The following is a 20,603-nucleotide window of genomic DNA, read 5'->3' as shown; positions in this document are numbered from 1 at the left end:
AAAACATCCATGTCCTTTCAACAACTCTAAAGACTAAATTCGTCTAAAGCAGACTAAAGCTTTTCTCTAGTGTTTCTGACATGCACCTGTTGCACGTTTTCTTTACTCTGTGATCATTTCCTGTTTAATTTTGCAAGTCTGTTGTCTCTAAGTTTCAATTTCATTATTTAATTAAAAAAAAATGCATTCCTTTTTTTAATTTGGTTCTTAACATAGTCAGAGATCTTAAAAAAAATAAAAATAATAAAACATCTTTAAATGTTGCTGCCATTTGGTGCCACATGAAGGAGTTTAGACTGCGCACTTCACAGACTTCACCTGATTCCCAAGAAAAAACAAACTTTCAGCCTCAACTGAGTGAAAAACAAAATTATTTTTCACAAAACAAATAGATGAAATAGATGAAAACATTAGTTGGTTAGTTGACCCCGGGGATTTCCGTCCAATTGCCCTCACTTCTCATGTGATGAAGGTGCTGGAGAGGCTGGTGTTGGCTCAAGTGAGACCGTTGGTGAGCTCTTTTCTGGACCCCCTGCAGTTTGCCTACCGGCCGCGCCTGCAGCAGACTCTACTTCCTAAGGAAGCTGAGGTCTTTCAATGTGTGCAGCAAGATGCTGGGGATCTTCTACCAGTCTGTGGTAGCCAGCACGCTATTCTCATCTGTGGTCTGCTGGGGAAGCAGTATTGCAGTCAGTGACACCAACAGACTGAACAAGCTGATCAGGAAGGCGGGTTCTGTCATTGGCTGCAAACAGGACACATTTGAAACAGTGATGGAGAGGAGGTCACTGAACAGACTCCTCTCAACCATGTACAACCCAGAGCATCCTCTCCCTCGAGGAAATGCGGAGCTCCTTCTCTAGGAGGCTTAGACAGCTCTGCTCCAAAACTGCCCGGTACCAAAAATCATTCATATCCAATGCAATAACCCTGTACAACAACTTACTATGCAAAAGATAACCTTTGCACATTTTTATTATCTATTTATTTAGTTTATTTTCTATTTTGCACATTTCTTTTGCACATCTTTTTACCTGCACTGTTCTGTAAATAGCTTTTTAAATTATACTACCTTGATGTTTGCATTTATGCTACGTTTTCTTTGTTTTGCTTTTTTTTATTTCATTCTAAGTCTTTTTTTCCCTCTGCTGTCAGTTGCTATGGTGACAAATTTCCCACGTGTGGGATCAATAAAGTATTTCTGATTCTGATTCTGATTGACAATCAAATAGAAAATATCTCAAAAAAAGCACTTAAGATCAAAAGTTGTATAAAAAATTGTGTATTTATTTATGAAATAAGGCACAGGGGAAAAATGGTAGTATTATGGTTGCCGTTTCACAGACTGGTATTGAAACCAAATGACAGTAACATTAAGCAACAAAAAAATGAAAGCATACAAAACGGCAACAACAAACAAAGACTAGGCAGAACTGCATAATAAGCACATTTCACAATTCATTTGTTGATTTGGGCTCATAATAGCAGCTTTGAGCTTCAGATAGAAGCATAACACTGCTGATTAAGAAACACTGTTGTGGCCATTTAAGTTAAAAGCAGAAAACAAAATACCCAATAAGGCAAGTTTAAAACCATCCAAAAAAAGAAAAACTTCTAAAAAAAAAAAAAATTGATGGCAAAAAAGCCATCAATGTTAACACAAAAAGACAGCTTCCAACTATGATGTACAGCAGTTCTTTGTGGCTTTAGCAGAAAACCTTATTCAAATGCTTTTACAATAAACAAAGTGTAAAGATTGGTGCTAAATCACACTTTCAAGTAAATAACAACAAAAAAAGTAACTTTCAATCCTTGAGGAAACATCACTTGTAAAAGTTATGGCCTTTAAAAGCATAAAATCTCCTAAATTAAAGACACATAAGTAAAAAAAAAAACTGTAAAACTGTAACTATCATCATTGAGAAGAGCAAAATAGACATTTAGGTAAAAAAAAAGGTGATGTCAATGTAGCTATATTTTATGTTTATTATTCAGAGACTCCAAATTCTTTGCAGATTGACTACACCTCCAAATAAGTTTTAAGATTCAACTGAGTTGGCTTTCCAAATGGCTACCCAAAATCCCATTTTGACTCAATTTCAGCACAATAGTAAATATCACACCAATCAGCAGATTCAGTCCCTCCTACACGAGTAAAGCTTTTTCAGTCTCCCCTGTTCTTCAGCATTTCTGAATGCTGCCAGTTTTTTTTTGACCAAACTAAATAAAAGCTTTAAGCACTGAACAGACACATAATAATTCTGCTTCCCAAAAATGAGAAACCGAAAAATATTACCTTCATTTTTGCAGATCAACCATCAGAACCAACAATATTCTGTCTGAAGAAGTTTATATTTTCAATTTTCACTGGAAAATGTCATTTTAAAAGGCGTTCTTTGGTTTTACTTTGAGAAGATGTGCTACATTCAAAGAAAGAATTTTCCACCCCTATAGTGCTTTCCTCTGGGTGAACATTACCGTGCCATAAATGTCAGATACATGTCAAAACAGAGCTTTGAACTTTGAACTTTCAACAGCCAATCAGAGAGTTCCAGTCAGGAAAGCTGTCAATCTCTGCAGCCTCGTTTAGGTGTTTGTCCCCATGAGTCAGTGTTAACTTGTAACGCAAGCGCACCTTGCACTGCAAGAAAAATAGGCAATTTAATTATCTGTGAAAAAAATCAAATAAATATAAAATAAACTTAGGCTATCACATGAACCAGCATTACATTGTCAAATGACACTTTAAATCGGATGTATTGATCTCTACTGTTTGTTCATGCAAACTCTCTCTCCTACATACATAAAATAATAAATGAATAACTTGTGTTTAGGTTTTTCAGTTTTCTTTTTTTTAATATTTCTTTGGTAACAAAACCTTCAAAACTTTAATATGATGCTAAATAGATTTTTTTTGCATTGTGAGTGATACTTTGTAAGGCTGATCATACTTACACTCTGAGGATTTGCTAATAGCAGGACTTGAGAGACTGAGGATGGAGGATGGAGAGGGTTGAAAGGAAGAAGGTGTGTCCCAGAGGCCGGCTGAAGTTTGACTGACATACTCTGCACACATTTTGTAAAATCAATGTTTAACAAACCAGCAAAAAAAAGGGTTGTTTAATCTTTCCAACAACAATTAAAGCTTGATGACATTCACACAAAAAAATTCTGAGTTTAGATCTGCCCATTTCAACAACAAATTTAAAAAGAGCACCTGCTGTTTACCTTTGGAACAGCTACTTGAAAGCTAAAATCTTTGACGGGGAGAGCCGATGTGTTGACTGCAGACATGACGACAACAGCCACACCAGGGTTAGCAGGTGGGCAGTTACTAGCAAAATGAAGAGACACGTGGATTCCTCCTTGGTTGTATAAAATGACTGGTTCCAGCGGACCTACCAGAATCAAAACGTCGTCAGTCAGACCAGACATAGATCTACACACACAATATACATACATAGTATACATCTGTGGCCCCCAGGCTGCAGACACAAGGTTATGGTCAGGTTATTGGTACCAGGCCACATATAATAGAATGCTTAATTTGCATTATTTCCTTTTTATGTCAAGATGCTCATTCTGGTCACATGTAGAGCTAAATCCTCTACCTACAGCTAAGAGACTCCAAGGAGAGCAGGTCTTAAAAAAAACATATTTGGAAAGTTTCTTGGTAAGAAAAGCCATTTAGGAAACAGAGGATTAGCATATGACTTCAAAGAAAAGCTGCATTCAGCTGACAATCCCAGAAGTCCTCAAAATATGGATATTCTACTACAGGCTGTTCCCACCACATGTTTTATCAAATGTTCAAAAAAACAGCTTTTATGCTGGTTGTGTAATGCTATTGTGTCGTTTTTATCCACCACACCCTAAAAGTGGGCCCTTGCTCCTGATTCAAGGCTACGTTTCACTACGCAACAAAGAAAATAAACTGGTTTTTAGAGATAATCTGTCAGGAGACTTACTAGATTTGATTGTTTCCAGTGGTACAAAGATATGGTTCAGTGATTTTGGGGCACAACAGCTTTCCTCCCGTTTCCAAGGAGATGCAGAGCTGTCACTCAGTAGTTTCTGTGATGTTGACTGAGTGTGAGGTAGTGACCTGACAGGATAAAAAACAAAAGTTTAAAAGAAAACCGGTCATATCCGATCTGTGCCACGGGAGGAAAAAAATTGGAATTGGGTCACTTGAACCATGCAGTGTAAATGGGGCCTTAGATCCAGTAGTACCAGAACCACATCTGTAGCTAAAAATCCCCAACATCTGTAGCTAAAAGGATGTTGTTAAACACCCTGAGCAGAGCTGACTCAGTGCTTTGTACAGATTTAAAGATAGACTAGAAAACCTCAAGGTTTCCATTTTCATCTAGAAAATCCTTCAATTGGACATATACAATTTCTTTCAGAATCTATGAGAGGAATAGGAGTTTGGAAAAGGGCCTAAAATTTGACCACACGGAGGGATCCAGGTTAGGCTTCTTGATCAATGGCTGCATTGTAGCAGATGCAGCTGTAAATTGTGCTAAGCAATTTACAGAAGTGCTTAGGACACATCAAATCCAGGATGGAGCTTAACTTCCTCTTTTCCTAATGAAAATAAGACAGAGGTGTTTGTGTTTGGAAGGACTGACCTGCTGACAGGCTGCTGTAGTGCTAATGGCCCCCTGGACCCTTCAGATGCTCCTTTAATTAGGCATCTTGGGGTAAACCTTGACAAGCATTTTAAATTTGACAGGCAGGTCAGGGCAGTAAGTCCAGTGAAGTTTTTATCACTTGAGGCTAATAAGCAAAGTTAAGCCAAATTTTCCTCCTCATGCTCTGGAACAAGTGATCCATGCTTTGATCTTCTTTAGACTGGACTACCGTAACTCCCTGTCCAGTGGCATTGACCAGTCTCTGCTCCACCGTCTCCAGCTGGTTCAGAATTCAGCGGCCCGCCTGTTAACGGGGACCAGACGGTGTGAGCATACTACTCCACTTTTACGCTCTCTTCACTGGCTGCCTGTGTCTTTTAGGATCATTTTTAAGATTGTACTTTTGGTTTTAAATGTTTGAATGGTCTGGCACCTCTGTATTTCTCTGAGCTGTTACATGTGTATTGTCCACGATGAGTCCTAAAATCTGAAGATCAAATGCTTTTAATGGTTCCCAAGACTCGGCTTGTGACTCGGGGAGACAGAACCTTTTTGGCTGCAGCTCCTAAACTTTGGAATGCTCTCTCCTTCTCTGTGAGGTCTGCCAGAACCGTCAGTAATTTTAAGTCACGTATAAAAACTCATCTTTTTAGTCAGGCTTTTAACTGCAGTGAGCAGATTTAGAGGGTCAGCTGGTTAATTTTATTCTTTTGTTATTTTTATTGTTTCTGATTTTATTTGATTTTAAGTTAAGCACTTTGGTTGCCTCTGCTTGTATAAGTGCTATACAAATAATAAATTGATTGATTGATTGTTTGACCAATTGATTGATTGAATAGCAGTTATGTTGTCCAACCACAGCTCAGCTTTAACTTTAGGGTGTCTGGATTTAAGTGGAGCCACTACATCCAGTACTGTCAGGCAGGTTGAGTGAAACCAGGAGCTGAGCTCATCCGTACAAGCACGTGGACTGTGGGATGACACTAGTTTGATTAAAAGAAGGAGAGAACAGAGCTGCAGTGGAAGGATTGATAATAAGGATGCACCGAGCCAGAGCTCGAGGCCTACAGGTGCTACAGGGCAGAGTGATGTAAAATAAAACAGGCATTTGATCTGAAAACACTGCGTCACATATCACCAGGTTAGAAACAGAGAGTCCCCATATGCATATGTTAGCACTGGAACAAGTGTGTGTCCACATTCCTGCGTGGGTTTCAACACATGCTAAATAAAATTAAAAGAGTCAATTAGACTTAAAAAGTCCTTAGCCATTTAATGGTCTGGACACACATGTATATTAAAATCTCCAACAATAAGAACTCGATCAAATTTATATTAATATTAATAGCTGACAGCTAGCTCCACTCCGTCCCCCACAGCGGGTCCTCTACTCCACGCTGCAGCCGCCTGACCTACATTTATCTTAAACCTCATTTTTTAAAACAAAACAACGATTTTCTCCAGAAACTACAAATAGTTGCCTTTTTCTCTCCTTCATTCAATAAAAATCTCATTTACAGAATATTAAAATCAGACATATTTTTATCAATCTGATCTCACAGTAGGAAGCCTCCAGGTGTCATTGCTTCCAAAGGGTTAACAAGACATCATAATCTTACATAAGTCTGTGGTTGAGTGTTTTTTTTTTTTACAGTCTTTTACAGATGCTGCAGGATCAGAGATTTCTTTTGGGCTGCAAACTGCCTAAATGCTCCCTGGATTAATATAAGTCCTGCTTCATAAACTGCTGGAAATCATTTATTTTGGTTTCTATTAAACCCACAAATTTTCTGTGCTTCTTTTTAAACTGTTGCCGTTCTCTGGTTATAGAGTTAGGATAAATGTTAGAGTTAAGTTGGCATAAAAGCTAAAATAAAAAAGAAAAGAAAAGAGTACAACCAACTATTAACATGTATGGTAATATTTTTTTTAAATCATGTCAATGCCTTGTAGCAAACCTGTTGGCTTGGTCCCTATTGTAAAACTTCTTACCTAATATTTGTCCCATTTGAGGCAGCACTGGTTCCTCCACATCCACGAGCTCTGAGTGTGGGTCCCTTCCCTCCATTCTGCTCAGAATTCCTCATTTGAATGTCTTCATTTAGCTAAAACAAAGTTCACATTTTTTTAGTCTTCCAATCAGAATAACTTAATTCTTAAGTGTATTCTTGTGTTTTATGTCTTACTTGCATCAGTTCAGTATAATAGGATTTCGGACCATCTTGACTCTGCTTTGTGCCCAACTTATCAAAATCTGTAACATCAAAATCACAATTCCCTTTCAAAAATGTATTGTTCTTAAACATGCTAAATAAGGGTTTAGGATAATAGATTTACCCATTTCACTCAAGTCTTCATCAGCGCCTGTGAAGAAAGTGTTCTCCACAGAAGAGAAAAAGAGAGAAGATTCAAATTCAGGCTGTAAATCAGCTTTTCTGTGAGGCTTTGGAGAATCCAGAGCAGACAGATCAATGAGGTGGTAGCTCTTTGTGGCTGTTGGGCTTGTTGGAGCTAAAGACAAAACAAAAAAGAAAAAAAGGTTAAAAGTAAAATGGAATTATTGAAAAGAGCAGACTATTTTTCCAAAAAGAAACAAAAAGAGAAAAATAATTTAACAATATGAGACCCACAAATACTTCTACTTGAGTCTTCTTCACTTTTATTTCTCACTCGTCTTCCGTTAACGCTTCCTCTCCCCACCAGGTCTTTGTAGGCATTCACTGTGAGTGTTAGCTCATCATTTGCAGCCAGAATCTGTGTTAGAGCCTCATCGTCATCCATCGTATCGCTTGCCAGGCGGAAGAGATTGGGCCTCAGCCGGTCGCAGCGCTCATAAAGGGCCTGCAGTTGGTGCAGGAAAATCAAATGTTCATCATTTAGATTTCTAAACATATTCAACCATAAATTCCTTTATAAGACTTTTTTTGTGGAAAATTTTGAAAAACATTAGATATAGGAATTTATTTTAAATCAACACATTTTATAATTACACAAACTTTGATCTGCAGATATGTCTCTGATTTGTTTAGAATTGACTATTTGAAGCAATAGTCAGAGCTTGACTTGTTTTAGCATTAAGCATAACAATGACATCTTCTGTTCTATGCAGTTTCACACTAAATAGACCAAAAATCTGCCTAATTGTTTGCTCCACGGTGAATGGAATTCTGAGGCACTTGGGGGATGAGGTCAAACATTCTTGACATCATGAGACACTTTGGGACACTGCCAGATAATGGCAGGATAACACTGGACTGCAAAAAGTCATCACTGTGGGATTGAAACGGACAACTCGACTACCACATCTCCCATCTTTGTCTTGCTTTGATGCTATTCTGAAGGACCTGAAAATGAAATCACCAACATAATGATGTTTTTAATCTTTTTACTGTTTTAATTGTATAATTATAAATAAATTCCTCAGGTTGTTCAGTGATTTGCCTCTTGGCCAGGACACCATTGAAAAAGAAATATGTGAATCTCAATGGGATTTTTCCTGATTAAATTATGAAGGAATAAAAAACTAATTGCATTGTTCTGCTAAATAAGTTTAAAATGCTCAACTCTGTTACAGAACTTTCCCACTTCTAATGCTAGCACTTTTCCTTGAAGTGGCAACTAAACTGGGTACCTTCACATCATTGCTGGGCTGAAATGTGGCTCCATTAACTACATGCTGGTCCAGTAGTTCTCTAAGCTGCTTGGTGCAGCTCTCCACTTCCTTCAGGGTTGACTCTCGTTTTGATGCCTTTTCAGCCTTCTCCTGCTCCTGCAGACAGAAATAAGCAAAAACTGTTTTTCAGTCATCCAAGAGAAAATGCTCTTAACGAAAATGAGCAGCTCCTCTCACCTCTTTGATTGTGTTTTTAATGAGTCTGTTGGCAGTTTCCAGGTCTTTAGGATGGCCACTTTTCAACAACCTTGTTAACAGCTGATGACATAGAGACCGGTTAGCAGCGCGGAGGTTCAGACAGGCTGTCTGTCACATGTCACCAAAGCGACTTACCTTTGCCTTGTCTTCTTGGTCAAAAATAGACTCTGTAGTTCTTTGTGGGGGTGGAGGCATAACAAGTGTGTCTGACAGTTTGGGATCCCCCTTCACAATGCCTGAATGAACAATTAACAGTGCATATAATCTTACAATAAAGCGTTACCATAGAGACTGCAGAATTTCTGCCTGTGGTCTTTCTCACCCTGTTTCTTGAGCATGCTATACGCCTGCTGTATTTTGGGTTCTTCTTTAAGCCAGAGTGTCCATCCATAGAGGACCTCCGTCACTCTGTCTTTAACTTGCTGTGGAGTCCATGCACCAAAGTACTGTTTGGAAAAATAAATATGGGGACATGATGAAGGGTCCTGGGTTAATTCATTGATTTGTGTGTAACAAATATATCAAAATAATTTAATTCTCCTCCACAAAGTTTTTGTGTGACTAGAATTTTACAATGTATACAGCAATTTGCAAACTTTTTGACTTAAAATTGCATTTTGCTAAGGTAAATTGAAGTAAATGCATTGAAGACTTAGGCTAAATTGTATCAAAGCTTCTTTTCTTCAGTTTTTCACATCCATAGTTTATAGTCGACACATTTTTATGTTTTAACCATGTAAATGTAAACTGTTCAGTGCAATTCTTTGAATTTCTTTAAATTTTGTACATTTGATTGAAGTGATTCCAAAGTAGCAAATAAAATTATTCTGGCGTTTTTTTTAAATTTAAAATTAATTTGTTTGATTCTACCAATAATTCACTTCTTTTTATTTTCCAGATGGGAGGCATTTAAACAAAAGACAGAAAAAGTGAAGATAATTTCTAAAAATAAATCTAGCTAAAACAACCCTACTGTTTTTTTTTTTAAATGTTTTCTCTTTATACATAAAAACTGAACACAGCATAGAGAATTTTAATGAGTAATTTCAAAGTTCCTTAACTGCATTAGAATGTGTCGATTCTAAAAGTCCAAAGAACCAATGGAAATTGTGTTTTTAACTTGTTTTTATAGCATTTTTCTCATGAATGAGGACATATATAAGATAATTTAAGATTAAAACAGAATTTCTGAGTATTTCTTTAATCAAATCATGATGTATCAGGATCAGATAAAATCCTGGTTTAAAATAGCTCAGGTTTGTGACGCAGCATCTGCCATGGGCTGGCCAAAGTCTCCCTTCTCTGCCCCAATTCTGATGCATTTACTTGCAGACAAATTCTTTACAATCTTCATTTTCCTTGTCTGAGCTGCCATCTGGTTCAAAACGGTTTGGCTGCATAGGCCCGATATTGTTTTTTATTTTCTACACTAATGTTAGGTTGGATTGTTAGGGGCTATAAGCTAGTTGGAGAGAGGTATAAAAAAACTAATGATGACATATCAGCGTAGGGCTACTTCCACGCCATCAGTCCCGCCCACAAGTCAGAGGCGAATTTCTGATGAACTCCGACACAGGCTTTTTGATTTTGGATAAAAGATAAAAGATATAGCTAAATATAATTTAAAAAGCTGGTGACTAAAATTTTCACAATTTTTAAAACAAAATCCATCACTGACAGAAGTGTCTCTGGTGAAAAATACCTTTGGTGTAAGTATTTTAATCAGCTCATTGAGAAAGCGAAACTTAGCAGCTTCAGTGTGAAATCTCTTCCCACAATTGTTCATGCACGCCTCAAGAACCTGGAAAGCACAAAAAAAAAACAGCAATCAACAACCTGAGAGAAGAAACTGAAAGAAAAATCTGCTGTTGGATAGAAACCAGTACAAAAAAAAGACAATTCGTCACTCAGTGCATACATGTCAGATGATACGAGGCACATGACCCATGAAAAATTGCATTTCTCAGCAGACTCTACTTCAAAACATAGCATTAAAATATGAACTTGAACCATGACACAGGAAATGACTAATGCTCATTCAATTATCGTGTCGTATTGTTTATGTGATTAAAGTTTAGCCAATATAAATATTCACAAAACAGGCAGTTGGTTTTTAATAAATATATTACCAAATATGAGATATGTCTTTTAGGAAAAAACTTGTCATACAACAAAAAATGTAAACATTTTTACATGCTTAAATAATCGGAAAAAAAAACATCTGCCAATATAATCTACTGTGTTTTTAACTTCTAAAAATACAAGGGATGAAATGCATTTTTTAAAATATGAATGTGTAAGCAGTTACTGACAGTGAGAGCCTGAAGAGCTTCTTTCTCCTGTGGGGACTGGATTTTATGAGCAAGCAGACGAGTAGCAACCTGTGGTCTGAAAGGAGATGACAGTTTTAAAAAAAAAAATCAGATTTAACTATTTTAACAGCAGTTAACAGTGCTGCCCTCACACAACACCCACATTCTAGAGGAATAAAGGACACGTTTTCGAGAAGAATTGTCCATAATGAGCACAGCGTCACTAACAGAATCCATGTTAATTCATGCTGAGGGAACAAAGTTCTTCCTCATCCAGGACAGTTACACAAACTCGTGACAGCGAAACAATTCGTGGAGCAACTTTGTGTTGAAAGCCGCGTGTTCATGAAAGCAACAGTCAAAAATAAGGAGACCTGCACATTGATCTCTTAAAAGTGATAGATAGGACTGTATGCAGTTTAAAACCCTAAAACAAAAATACATGTGATGTGTGCTCCGCTTACCCATTTGTCTCTTCATTGACGAGCTGGTAGAAGCCCTGAATACAGTCCCATCTGTCCCCCTCATTATTAGGGTCGGTGGCCTTGTCTGACACAACAAACAAAAACTATTTTCAGCAGAGAAACTACATTTCATTTAACAAGAAAAAAAAAAGATGCATTTGTTGAGTATAATGTACTTATATTACTTCTTTATTCACAAACTGCTTCTTTTACAAATATAGTAAATCTTGACATTTCTTTAAATATTTCCTTGAACTGAACATGAGGCTGCAGCAAAACCCATTTCGCTTAAGCATTGTAATTTTTGCAACACTGCAGTAATTTGTTTTTTTTTGGCAAATATTTTTTTTAATTAATAAAAAGTCAAAATATTAAACTTACAAACTGTTTCTGTTAAAGCTTCTGTTCGAATTTATCAGCGTCTCATAACTAGTCCTTGTTATTTTAAGCAAAAAAAAAAAAAAAAAACAAACACTGTAGAGAAAAGCTGATAATAAGCCATGAAACAACTGACATGTTTTCTGTACTTTTATGAACATTGAAAAAATATGAAGTGACTTAAATCTTTACTTTCCCTACAAAATATAGGGCTTGTTTGGGTTTGCTCCATCCCACTCCCTTTCAAGCAACTAATCAAACTCTATTTGACAATAATGATGAATAATTGAATCAATGTGTCATGTGTGTACTATAGGTTCCTTGTTTCTATTGCAGAAATTGCTTGAAATAAACCCAATCAGTCAGTCAGTCATACAATCAATCAATCAATGCTACATATGAAATGTAATAGATACACTAATAGAAATATTTAACTTTTTAATACAAGTAAAAAAGTGACAGCATGTTTATTTTTGAAGGAATGAAAGAAAGTGACGATCTTTAAAAAAAACTAAGACAAGGTGAAGGTCCAGGAAGAACGTGCGTCTGTCTGAGGAGACACGGCAGTCAAAAAGACCCCCAAAGTATTTAAAGTAATTACAATTACATCAGCGTACAACGTCAAGAAAAAAATAGACAAACTCCGTTCTATAGACAAGAACTCTCTAACTACGTAAATTTAGGAGCGAAAATTATTTCAGCATCGCAACTTTGACAGTGCGCGTGCACCGTCGATCTCTCGAGCCTGATAACACGCACGCGCCGCAACAACTTCCTGTTTCAGCGCAGTAAGTTTTCTGCTCGTGTATAACCCTAAACTTGACTTTAACTAATAAACAAATAAACCACATCTTCGGTGATAGAGAAATATTCCGCAGTTTATCATTCTTAATCAGAAATTGTAGTTGGAGTTCAACTTGTGCCTCAGCAAGTTCGCGGGACGTCACAAAAAACAACAACAAGCGGTTAAAAATACAAAGCTTAATTTGATTTTACATAATTGTATCTTAACGCAAAACGTCTAAATACTGTTTACTCACTGAGCCACGACTCTAAAGTCTCCCGGCTGCCACTGCTCGCCATGGCCAAACTCGTCGAGAGACGGCTGATAATCAGAGGCTTTGCAGAGAAGGAAGGTGTCAAACTGTCGGCTGTTTATGGGGACATGTGACACTCACGCAGTCACATTTCCGACTCTGCTACCGCAAAACCGCCTCCTTCACCGGCTGACACATCAGCAACAGGCGGAATGTGAACCAAACCTACTCATTTCTTTCCCCTTTTCTCATAAGTGGTTCACAATCTTCTATTAAACGTATAAAACTGTATGACGTCATTTAAAATGCCCTACTTCAATTAATGTATTTCGTTATTTAAGGCATAGTTTTCAAAGTTGCTTCTTATGTTACTCAGCAATTTTATACTCAAAATGCAATTACACTGCACAAACACTTAAAAAAAAGCTATTTATATTTACAATGTTAAAAAACAGGCAATTTCTATCTGTTTTTTCCATGATGTCAAATGACAAAAAACAAACATATTTTAAAAACTTTTTATGTAAAGCATTTTCAAGCATTTAAACGCTCTGCTTTTAGTTTTAGCAAAAACAAAGAAAAAAAATCACAAGGGTGGCTTATGATATGCATTTGTCAATACGATCCAAATCCAAGGAGGTCTTCTGGTTCCAGTTGGTGTGCAGACGGACTTTAACTGTTGTCTGTGAGCTGCAGAAGCTTCTGGAATCGATGGCAGAGCTCCGCAGGACTCAGAGAAACCATCATCTCTGCAACACTTGGACCTTGCTACAAGAAAAGGGGAACAAAAAGTCAAACACCGGTGAACCAAAACTAAGAATGGACCTCATACTGTCACAAGGCAGCTTCCTCCTTCTGTGCTGCTGCCCTGAGCGGGTGCAGATTTATTTTAGTCACATCTGAAGCAAATTGAAGGTGCTATTTAAGCGTTGAGATGATACTTGTGCTCTGATGAAGGCAGATGTGCTGAATAAGATGTAATTCCAACTGTCATCTTTTTTGCTCTTTACAAGACGAACCTCAGCCTCAGATGGCTTCATCACCCACCCACATCCTGATCTTCATCAGAACCCCCTAATCATAACTAATCACTGTACCGTAGTCATACATGAAAATAAATGGAAAATGAAGCATGTACAAAGGTTGATTTCTAATACTGAAGCAAAAAAAAAGAAACGGGCTGAAATTACTAAAGTTAGGTTGAACACTTTTAGAAAATGTACTTTCTGTACATTTCTTTCTATTTGCATTTTTTTTTACAAATTTAAATATGATATGTAAACACATTTTTAGTAAAAATATAAAACTAGAAAGGAAAAATACACCACTTACACTCTGCTAAAATATAGACTGAAAAACAAGAATTGGCTGAATTTTTTTTGTAACATTTTAAATGTCGGACACAATATGCTGATGTCAGCTCCATGTGCTTTGATGTATCTAATATTTGAAATTGTTGGGGTAGTTTTTAGTAGCTTTCATCCTAGTAAATATTGAAAAAAAAGTTCAGACGCATAAGATTAGTTATTTGGTTTTACACTGTATTCATTTTAAAGTCTCACCTTTTAAAGGCACCCATCTAACAGATGTGTGAGTTTAATTTAAAAACTGACCTTTTCAGTACAATTATATAATTCTTCTTTTCAAAAATTATTTCTTTCCTAAAATTATTTTGGTTAAATGACAAGTTTTTTTTTTAATACGAATTGACACTTTAAGAACCTGATAGGGTAGACAGACATCAAACCTGACTTAAACTCTAAAGTAAAAACATCCAGCACGTCCGTACCTGCAGACCGCTGATAGCCAGGCGTAACAGCTTCATGACATCTCTGTACTTGGTGGCTTTAGTCTTCTTTGCCAGCACCTTCAGGTCTTTACTGAGTTCATCCACAGACAGCTTCTCACCCTGATCTTCTATTAACCTTCATGCACAAACACACACATGTTCACAATCCAAAAAACTAGTTCTATGAAATAGTGTTAACTTGGAGATTTCATGTAACAGACTTCAGCACTAATGAAGCAATAAGATGAGCCTCTGGGGTGAGTGCTGCCATCTGCTGGCTGGAAAAAGAAGGGCGCACCCACAGGTAGGAGTAGGTGGGTTTGAGGAGTTCCCTCAGGGAGGTTATGTGACCCTGTTAAAAAGAGAAGAACATAATTATTAATCCTCAGACGGAAGCTCCTGGAGAGCAGTAAAAAAAAAAAAGATTCATCATAGGAAACTGAACAAGTTAAATCGGATAAATACAAAAAGGATAACAGGAAGCTTTTGAAGCAGACTTTTGTCGGAAGAAGAAAATGTAGTTTCCTTATTTCTAGGACACACAAAATACAGTCTTTCAAGTAATCATTATGAAGAGGAACCCAAAATGACATTTTTTTACACCTTTTGAGGGAAAACGGTATGTTTCGGTGAACAAAAACACAAAATCTCAAATGTGAATTTTGAGATTGAGGCTTCCGATTTTAAACACATTCATTCATTCATTCATTCATTCATTCATTCATTCATTCATTCATTCATCTTCTTCCGTTTTGTCTCTTTCGGGGTCACGGGCTGCCGGAGCTTATCTCGGCCACTTATGGGCGAAGGCAAAGGACACCCTGGACAGGTCGCCAGTCTGTCACAGGGTCACATTCACACACCCATGCACACTCACATTCACACGTATGACCAATTTAGAGTTACCAATTAACCTATGAAGCATGTTTTCGGATGGTGGGAGGGAGCCGGAGTCCCTGGAGAAAACCCACACATGCACGGGGAGAACATGCAAACTCCACACAGAAAGGTCCCCCATTGGTGTTTTTGCTTCAGGTCCCTTTTAAACACAGATACAGACAAAGGCACTTTGTATATTCGTTACAATGTTGCTATGGTTACCTTGCGGAGTTGTAGCACTCGCTCGATGTAGTCCTTGTCCAGCACTTCCCTGTCATGGATCTCTGCTGTGTAAGCCTGCAGGATTTGTTCCTTCAGCTCTTTTACAAGCAAATGACACTGCTTCTCATTTTCGATCCGCTTCTGCAGGTGGATTCTACCCCCAAATCACAAAAAAAAATCAATTATTTCCTTAAAACTGACCGGATAAAGGTATTTAAATAAATAAATAAATATGCTCTGTCCATTACCACCTGGATACTTTTTGAAAATTTGAACTTTTTATTGACTTTCAAAACATCTTTGGCATAACTGGTTTAAAACACAAGTAAAGGGGTAAAATGTATAAATAGAATTGATCAATGAAAGAAGGGACACGTGTTTACTGTTTAGATGATGAATAAAGTTGGAATGTGAGAAGGAAATGAAGAAAATAATTCACTTTTTGTTTTATGGACTGACTTGACTGTCAAATCTTGTATTACTAATTCTGGTGGTTCCGTTCTCCACTGCACTCCTCACAATTAAATATCAAATTCAGAAAGTTCACACAACTTTACAAAGAGGGTGCAAAATCTTTTTATTTTATCACTGATGGCGATAACTTTTTTTTTCTCAAAGTGTTTTTTTTAAAAGTAGAAGTGCCAAAGTGTGGGCCAATGGGTCATTTCATCACTTATCTTCTATGTTAAAGTCGTACGTGATTTGGTGGGAAGATAAAGATATGTAATGATTTTTAAAATAGCTTTAATTTTTAAATCTGTAAAACGCAAAAGAAAAAAAAACAGATCCATTATAAAATTTGGAGCAAAAGCAAAATGTGTACTTTTGTTGACCTCATAAGTCTTTTTTTCATTAATGGAAATTATAAAAGATTAAATGTATAGCTTAGACTGCTGCCCCTGCCCCAGTCCTGGATAAGCGGAAGTAGATCTATGGATGGATAAATGTACTATAAAGAAAACACGTTTTTAACGAACTGAGTCAAAAGACAACAACGAAATGGATGGAGAAGCTATTATTAGTTCTTTGTTTAGGGCTGGAAGTGCATGAATGTTCTGCACATTTACAGTCATGTAAAGGTCATGAAAACTATTTCAGGTTAGAAAACAAAGTGTTCTTCAGTGATTTCCTGTGATGGAGAGGTTTTGTATTTATCACAGAAGTCTTGTATTGATCAGAGTCTTTGCGGCTCCTAAATCCCTATAAATACTTTTTTTTAAAAATCCATGTCAGTTTTTCCTTTTGAGAAGTACTTTAATTATATTAAAACAGAGGTATACAAACCACATGACTCTGGTTTTGTGTACATTTTCTACACCCTCCGGAATTTGTTTTTGTTAAAACACTCAGTTTTTCCATTTCAAACCTAACTCTTTTTCAGCAGTAAACCGTGTCAAAAACTAAAAAAACAAACAGCATTACAGCTTTTTTCTACTTTTCTCTGAAAATATATGGTTTGTCTCAAGGTTTCTGAAGATTAAAAACCTTTGTTTTTATAAACACAACAAAGTATCCAATGGAGATATTTTGACAAATTAAAACTTAAAGCTAAAATGAAGAACTTCAGTGGCACGGCTGTATCTATCTTGAAAATAAAGCAGGAATATTTTGGCCGAGGAAGAAAAGGAACACTGCCAACCTGGAGAAAAACAAACTCTTTTAACTCGTTTCTAAAAAATATAAAATATAAAAAATTATGATTTTTTTCTTCTCTCTAAACAGGACCAGAGCAATATTCATTCAAGCTGTCAAACAGAGCCCAAGTTTTTATTTAAGTAAAATGTCTTTGTTGTTTTTTTATTTTATTTCAAATAACCAGCCCATAAAAAAGTGTTAGTGGATCATCTCAAGTTTCTCACTAGAATCCTGATAGAAGAAGGAAAAATGCAGACTTACCTATTAAACTCTGGTAGTTTCTCCAAGTCTATTAGAGCAGAATGAGTTGTGATCTTTGAAGGATTAAACTCCGAAATAAGTTCCTCTATCGTCCGCCCCATTCGATTGGCTTCAACAAAGACAGACACATTACAGATGGCTTTAGTTTCCTCTTAAAAAGCCTTTTGTAAGATGATTTAATAAAAGTGCAGCTCCACATGTACTGTTAGTTTTCCTCTGATCACTCACTGGTGAAGCCAGATCCACAATTAGTGGTGATGTCCAGCAGAGCCTCTGGCAGGACCCCGTCTCTCCTAAAGCCTTGGATAAAAATGTCCCCCTGTCTCTTGGACAGTTTGCTGCCGTCTTTGTTCGTCAAAAGAGGCAGATGTCCAAACGTCGGGGGCTGCCATCCAAGAGCGCGGTACATGAGCAGGTGTTTGGAGGTAGAGATGAGCCACTCGGACCCCCGCAGGACATGGCTGACCTTCATGTAGTGATCGTCTACTATGTTTGCAAGGTGGTATGTGGGAAAGCCATCTGCCTTTATTACAACAGGGTCACCCTCCACCTAAACTAACCCAAACATTCCAAAAACAACAACAAAAAAGCTGCATTAAAAGGCAGAAAGTGCAGCATTATCAAGAGTCCTTGTAAAGGAATTTTGTCCAAATGTTTCTTTAAATTAAATCAAAATTCCGACCTGTGCCACTTCATGACGATTCCATCCAAATATCAGATCCTGAAAAGGTTCAACGCCCTCTTCTAAGCGAAACCTGATCACATGGGGTAGTCCCTGAGCCAGCTTCTCCTGGACCTGCGCCGCCTGCAGGTGGCGACACCTGTTGTCGTACCTGCAGGAAAACAGCCGGCAGCGTCATGGAAGACAGTTGCCTTCTGTGTGTTCTGTCTTTAAAGGTCGACTCAAAACTACTTAGTGGATTCATGTTTTGTTACCTTGGAGTCTGCCCAGCCCTTAAAGCTTCTTTCTTCAGCAGCTCAAGTCTCTGAGGGCTACAGAAACAGTAGTAGGCGTGTCGGCTCTCTACAAGCTGTTGAGCCGTTTGAATATAAAGGTCTAATCGCTGCGACTGCATGTAGGGACCCAGGGTTCCCCCCCGCCGAGGGCTCTCATCAGGAGGTATACCTGCAGGAGATAAACATCACTCATTATGATCCTAGGTGCTTCTTGTTCTTTTAGTTGAGATTTTTTTCAACCACAAGTTATTCGTCTCCTACACTCTGCTTATTATTATTAAAAAAGATTGTATTTGTTACGTGGAACATATGTGCCATTAGCTCCCTGCTCTGCTCCTTTCCGATACATCCACTTATAGACGACAAGATCCGTGTACGTCATGTTTTCCTGGTCTCAGCTGCAATGTTGCTCACCATTTTTGTTGCATCGGTAATGTTGGGTTGGGGGTGTGAGGGGCTGTAAGCTAGCTGGTGAGCGTGTTAACAAATGACTGATGGGAAAAGGGAGGCAGCTTTCTCAGCATCAGCAGTCCCGCCCACAACTCACAGGCAAATGAACTCTTACCGCTCTGCAGAAACTATGTCCTACAGAAGAATTCAGGTTTTTTGATTTTGGATAAATATGGCAAAATTGTAACTTTAAGACCACTGGATATGAATAACAGATTTTAAAAAAAAAATGATACGAGTAGGACTTCTGAGATCTGAGTCAACTTAAAGCCAAAAAGTCATTGTTTTGAGGATTGAAGTTGGAAACCGTGATATAATGACTCATTTTCTTTTTGTCTTCATAACTGCCACCTAAAATAACATTTGATCGTTTTGTTTCCCCCATTCTCTGAAAAAGAACAACTTTCTTCTCTAAGTGATCATAAAAATGTCATTATTTTTGTCTGTGCAATTGAAATCAGTTAAAAATGAACACCAAAAAAACTCTTAGGAAGTCATTTGCAGCTAAAATGAACATTTCTGTTCTCCCTACCAGCCCACTCCAACATGTCCTCTATGGAGTCTGCTGCTCCTGGTACCAGTCGGCTCTGGTCCGTGTCTTCCAGTCGCAGAATAAAAGTGCCTCCATGCTTTTTGGCAAAAATATAATTGTAGAGGGCTGTCCGTAGACCTCCAAGGTGTAAGAAGCCTTTTACAGAAGAAAAACAAAACAAAATCCTTACATTAAAAAATGTTTGTTGAGAACTGTTTGCCATAGATAAGAAAGGGTATAACACTATTAAAATGACTTTCCTTTTAAACAAAACAACCTAAATATTAATTAAAATTTGAGTTGAATTAGAATTAAAGTTACATTTAAGTCTTGTAATTAAGCACATTCACCTTAATAATGTGATATCGTCATAGTCACAACAACGTAAGACATTTAGTAGACGATCTTTGAGGAGGACCTTACCTGTTGGACTGGGAGCAAACCGAACCCTCACGTCGCTTTGAACTGTGGAGCACCTTCGGCGAACGGCAGCACCAAGCTGGACATCAAAGCGTCTCTCCTTGGCCGCCGTTAAACACCGAAACCCTCCCCGGAAAACCAAAGTGTGCAGAAGACACTTCCTACAAGGTTGAGCCCACGGAGGCATGATGGTGGTCCACATCATATCTGCGAGTGCAGGACACTTCCTTTGCCGTTATAACACAAGCTATCAACTTACAATATATGATCACAAAAGAGCTACATTCTCAATAGTAAACATACAATAAGACACAAAGTTAAAGCTCATTTTAACCCATGACTATTATTCTTTAAGGTGGTTATATTTGATGTTATGAACCTGAGGGAAGTGTTCTTCTTCAGCGAGACCGGAAACGGTATTGAATGCCTAACACTCACACACGGACACGACACTGCCCTCTAGTGGAGAGTTCTAAAAAGGCAGATTTTTTCCAATTAGAAAATCTGCCTCAATTTACAGTAAAACATCACGTTGTGTCTTCAAAGATTTTATATACCCAGATTTTTTTAATAATCACAAAATATGTCCCCTTATGTCAACAGATATTACAGTGGTAACAAAAAAGCGGCGTTATATTTAATCTAGTTTTTTTTACTTTGTTTTTAAACAATTGTAATTTGCTCAAACAAAGCAAACTAAATATAAGTAAAACAAGTTAATCTGATATCCTAAATGAGCAGAACCTTTCCCATCATTAA

At 37.4% G+C, this 20,603-nt stretch overlaps 2 protein-coding genes across 4 annotated transcripts; both read right to left on the bottom strand.

The window, feature by feature from the left end:
- Positions 1-1,266: 1,266 nt before the first annotated feature.
- On the bottom strand, positions 1,267-12,842 carry LOC101156469 (ADP-ribosylation factor-binding protein GGA1). Of its 2 annotated transcripts, none has more exons than XM_004066089.5 (16): positions 12,703-12,842; positions 11,285-11,369; positions 10,821-10,896; positions 10,211-10,309; positions 8,831-8,954; positions 8,644-8,744; positions 8,488-8,568; positions 8,269-8,406; positions 7,268-7,478; positions 6,975-7,148; positions 6,824-6,891; positions 6,630-6,742; positions 3,969-4,105; positions 3,229-3,398; positions 2,956-3,066; positions 1,267-2,641 (listed from the first exon to the last, which is right to left on the bottom strand). In XM_004066089.5, the coding sequence occupies exons 1-16, from the start codon at positions 12,743-12,745 to the stop codon at positions 2,531-2,533; spliced, it is 1,842 nt and encodes a 613-aa protein (XP_004066137.2). In that variant the 5' UTR covers positions 12,746-12,842; the 3' UTR covers positions 1,267-2,530. The 2 variants fall into 2 exon arrangements, with proteins under 2 accessions (XP_004066137.2, XP_011476295.2); XM_011477993.4 differs by having other exon boundaries at positions 7,295-7,478.
- ears2 (glutamyl-tRNA synthetase 2, mitochondrial) lies at positions 12,087-20,298 on the bottom strand. 2 transcript variants are annotated; one of them, XM_020704629.3, is made up of 11 exons: positions 20,224-20,298; positions 19,848-20,051; positions 19,425-19,580; positions 18,422-18,611; positions 18,168-18,318; positions 17,714-18,035; positions 17,486-17,594; positions 15,590-15,743; positions 14,710-14,840; positions 14,489-14,624; positions 12,087-13,467 (listed from the first exon to the last, which is right to left on the bottom strand). In XM_020704629.3, exons 2-11 carry the CDS (start codon positions 20,047-20,049, stop codon positions 13,372-13,374), a joined length of 1,647 nt encoding a protein of 548 aa, XP_020560288.1. In that variant the 5' UTR covers positions 20,050-20,051; positions 20,224-20,298; the 3' UTR covers positions 12,087-13,371. The 2 variants fall into 2 exon arrangements, with proteins under 2 accessions (XP_020560288.1, XP_004066103.1); XM_004066055.5 differs by having other exon boundaries at positions 19,848-20,280.
- Positions 20,299-20,603: the final 305 nt, after the last annotated feature.

Source organism: Oryzias latipes, chromosome 1 (genome assembly GCF_053564925.1).
Source record: "Oryzias latipes strain Hd-rR chromosome 1, Olatipes_Hd-rR_3.1".
NCBI classification, from domain to species: Eukaryota; Metazoa; Chordata; class Actinopteri; order Beloniformes; family Adrianichthyidae; genus Oryzias; species Oryzias latipes.
Note: the sequence above shows the minus strand (reverse complement) of the source record. Positions and strands in the feature narration are given on the sequence as shown.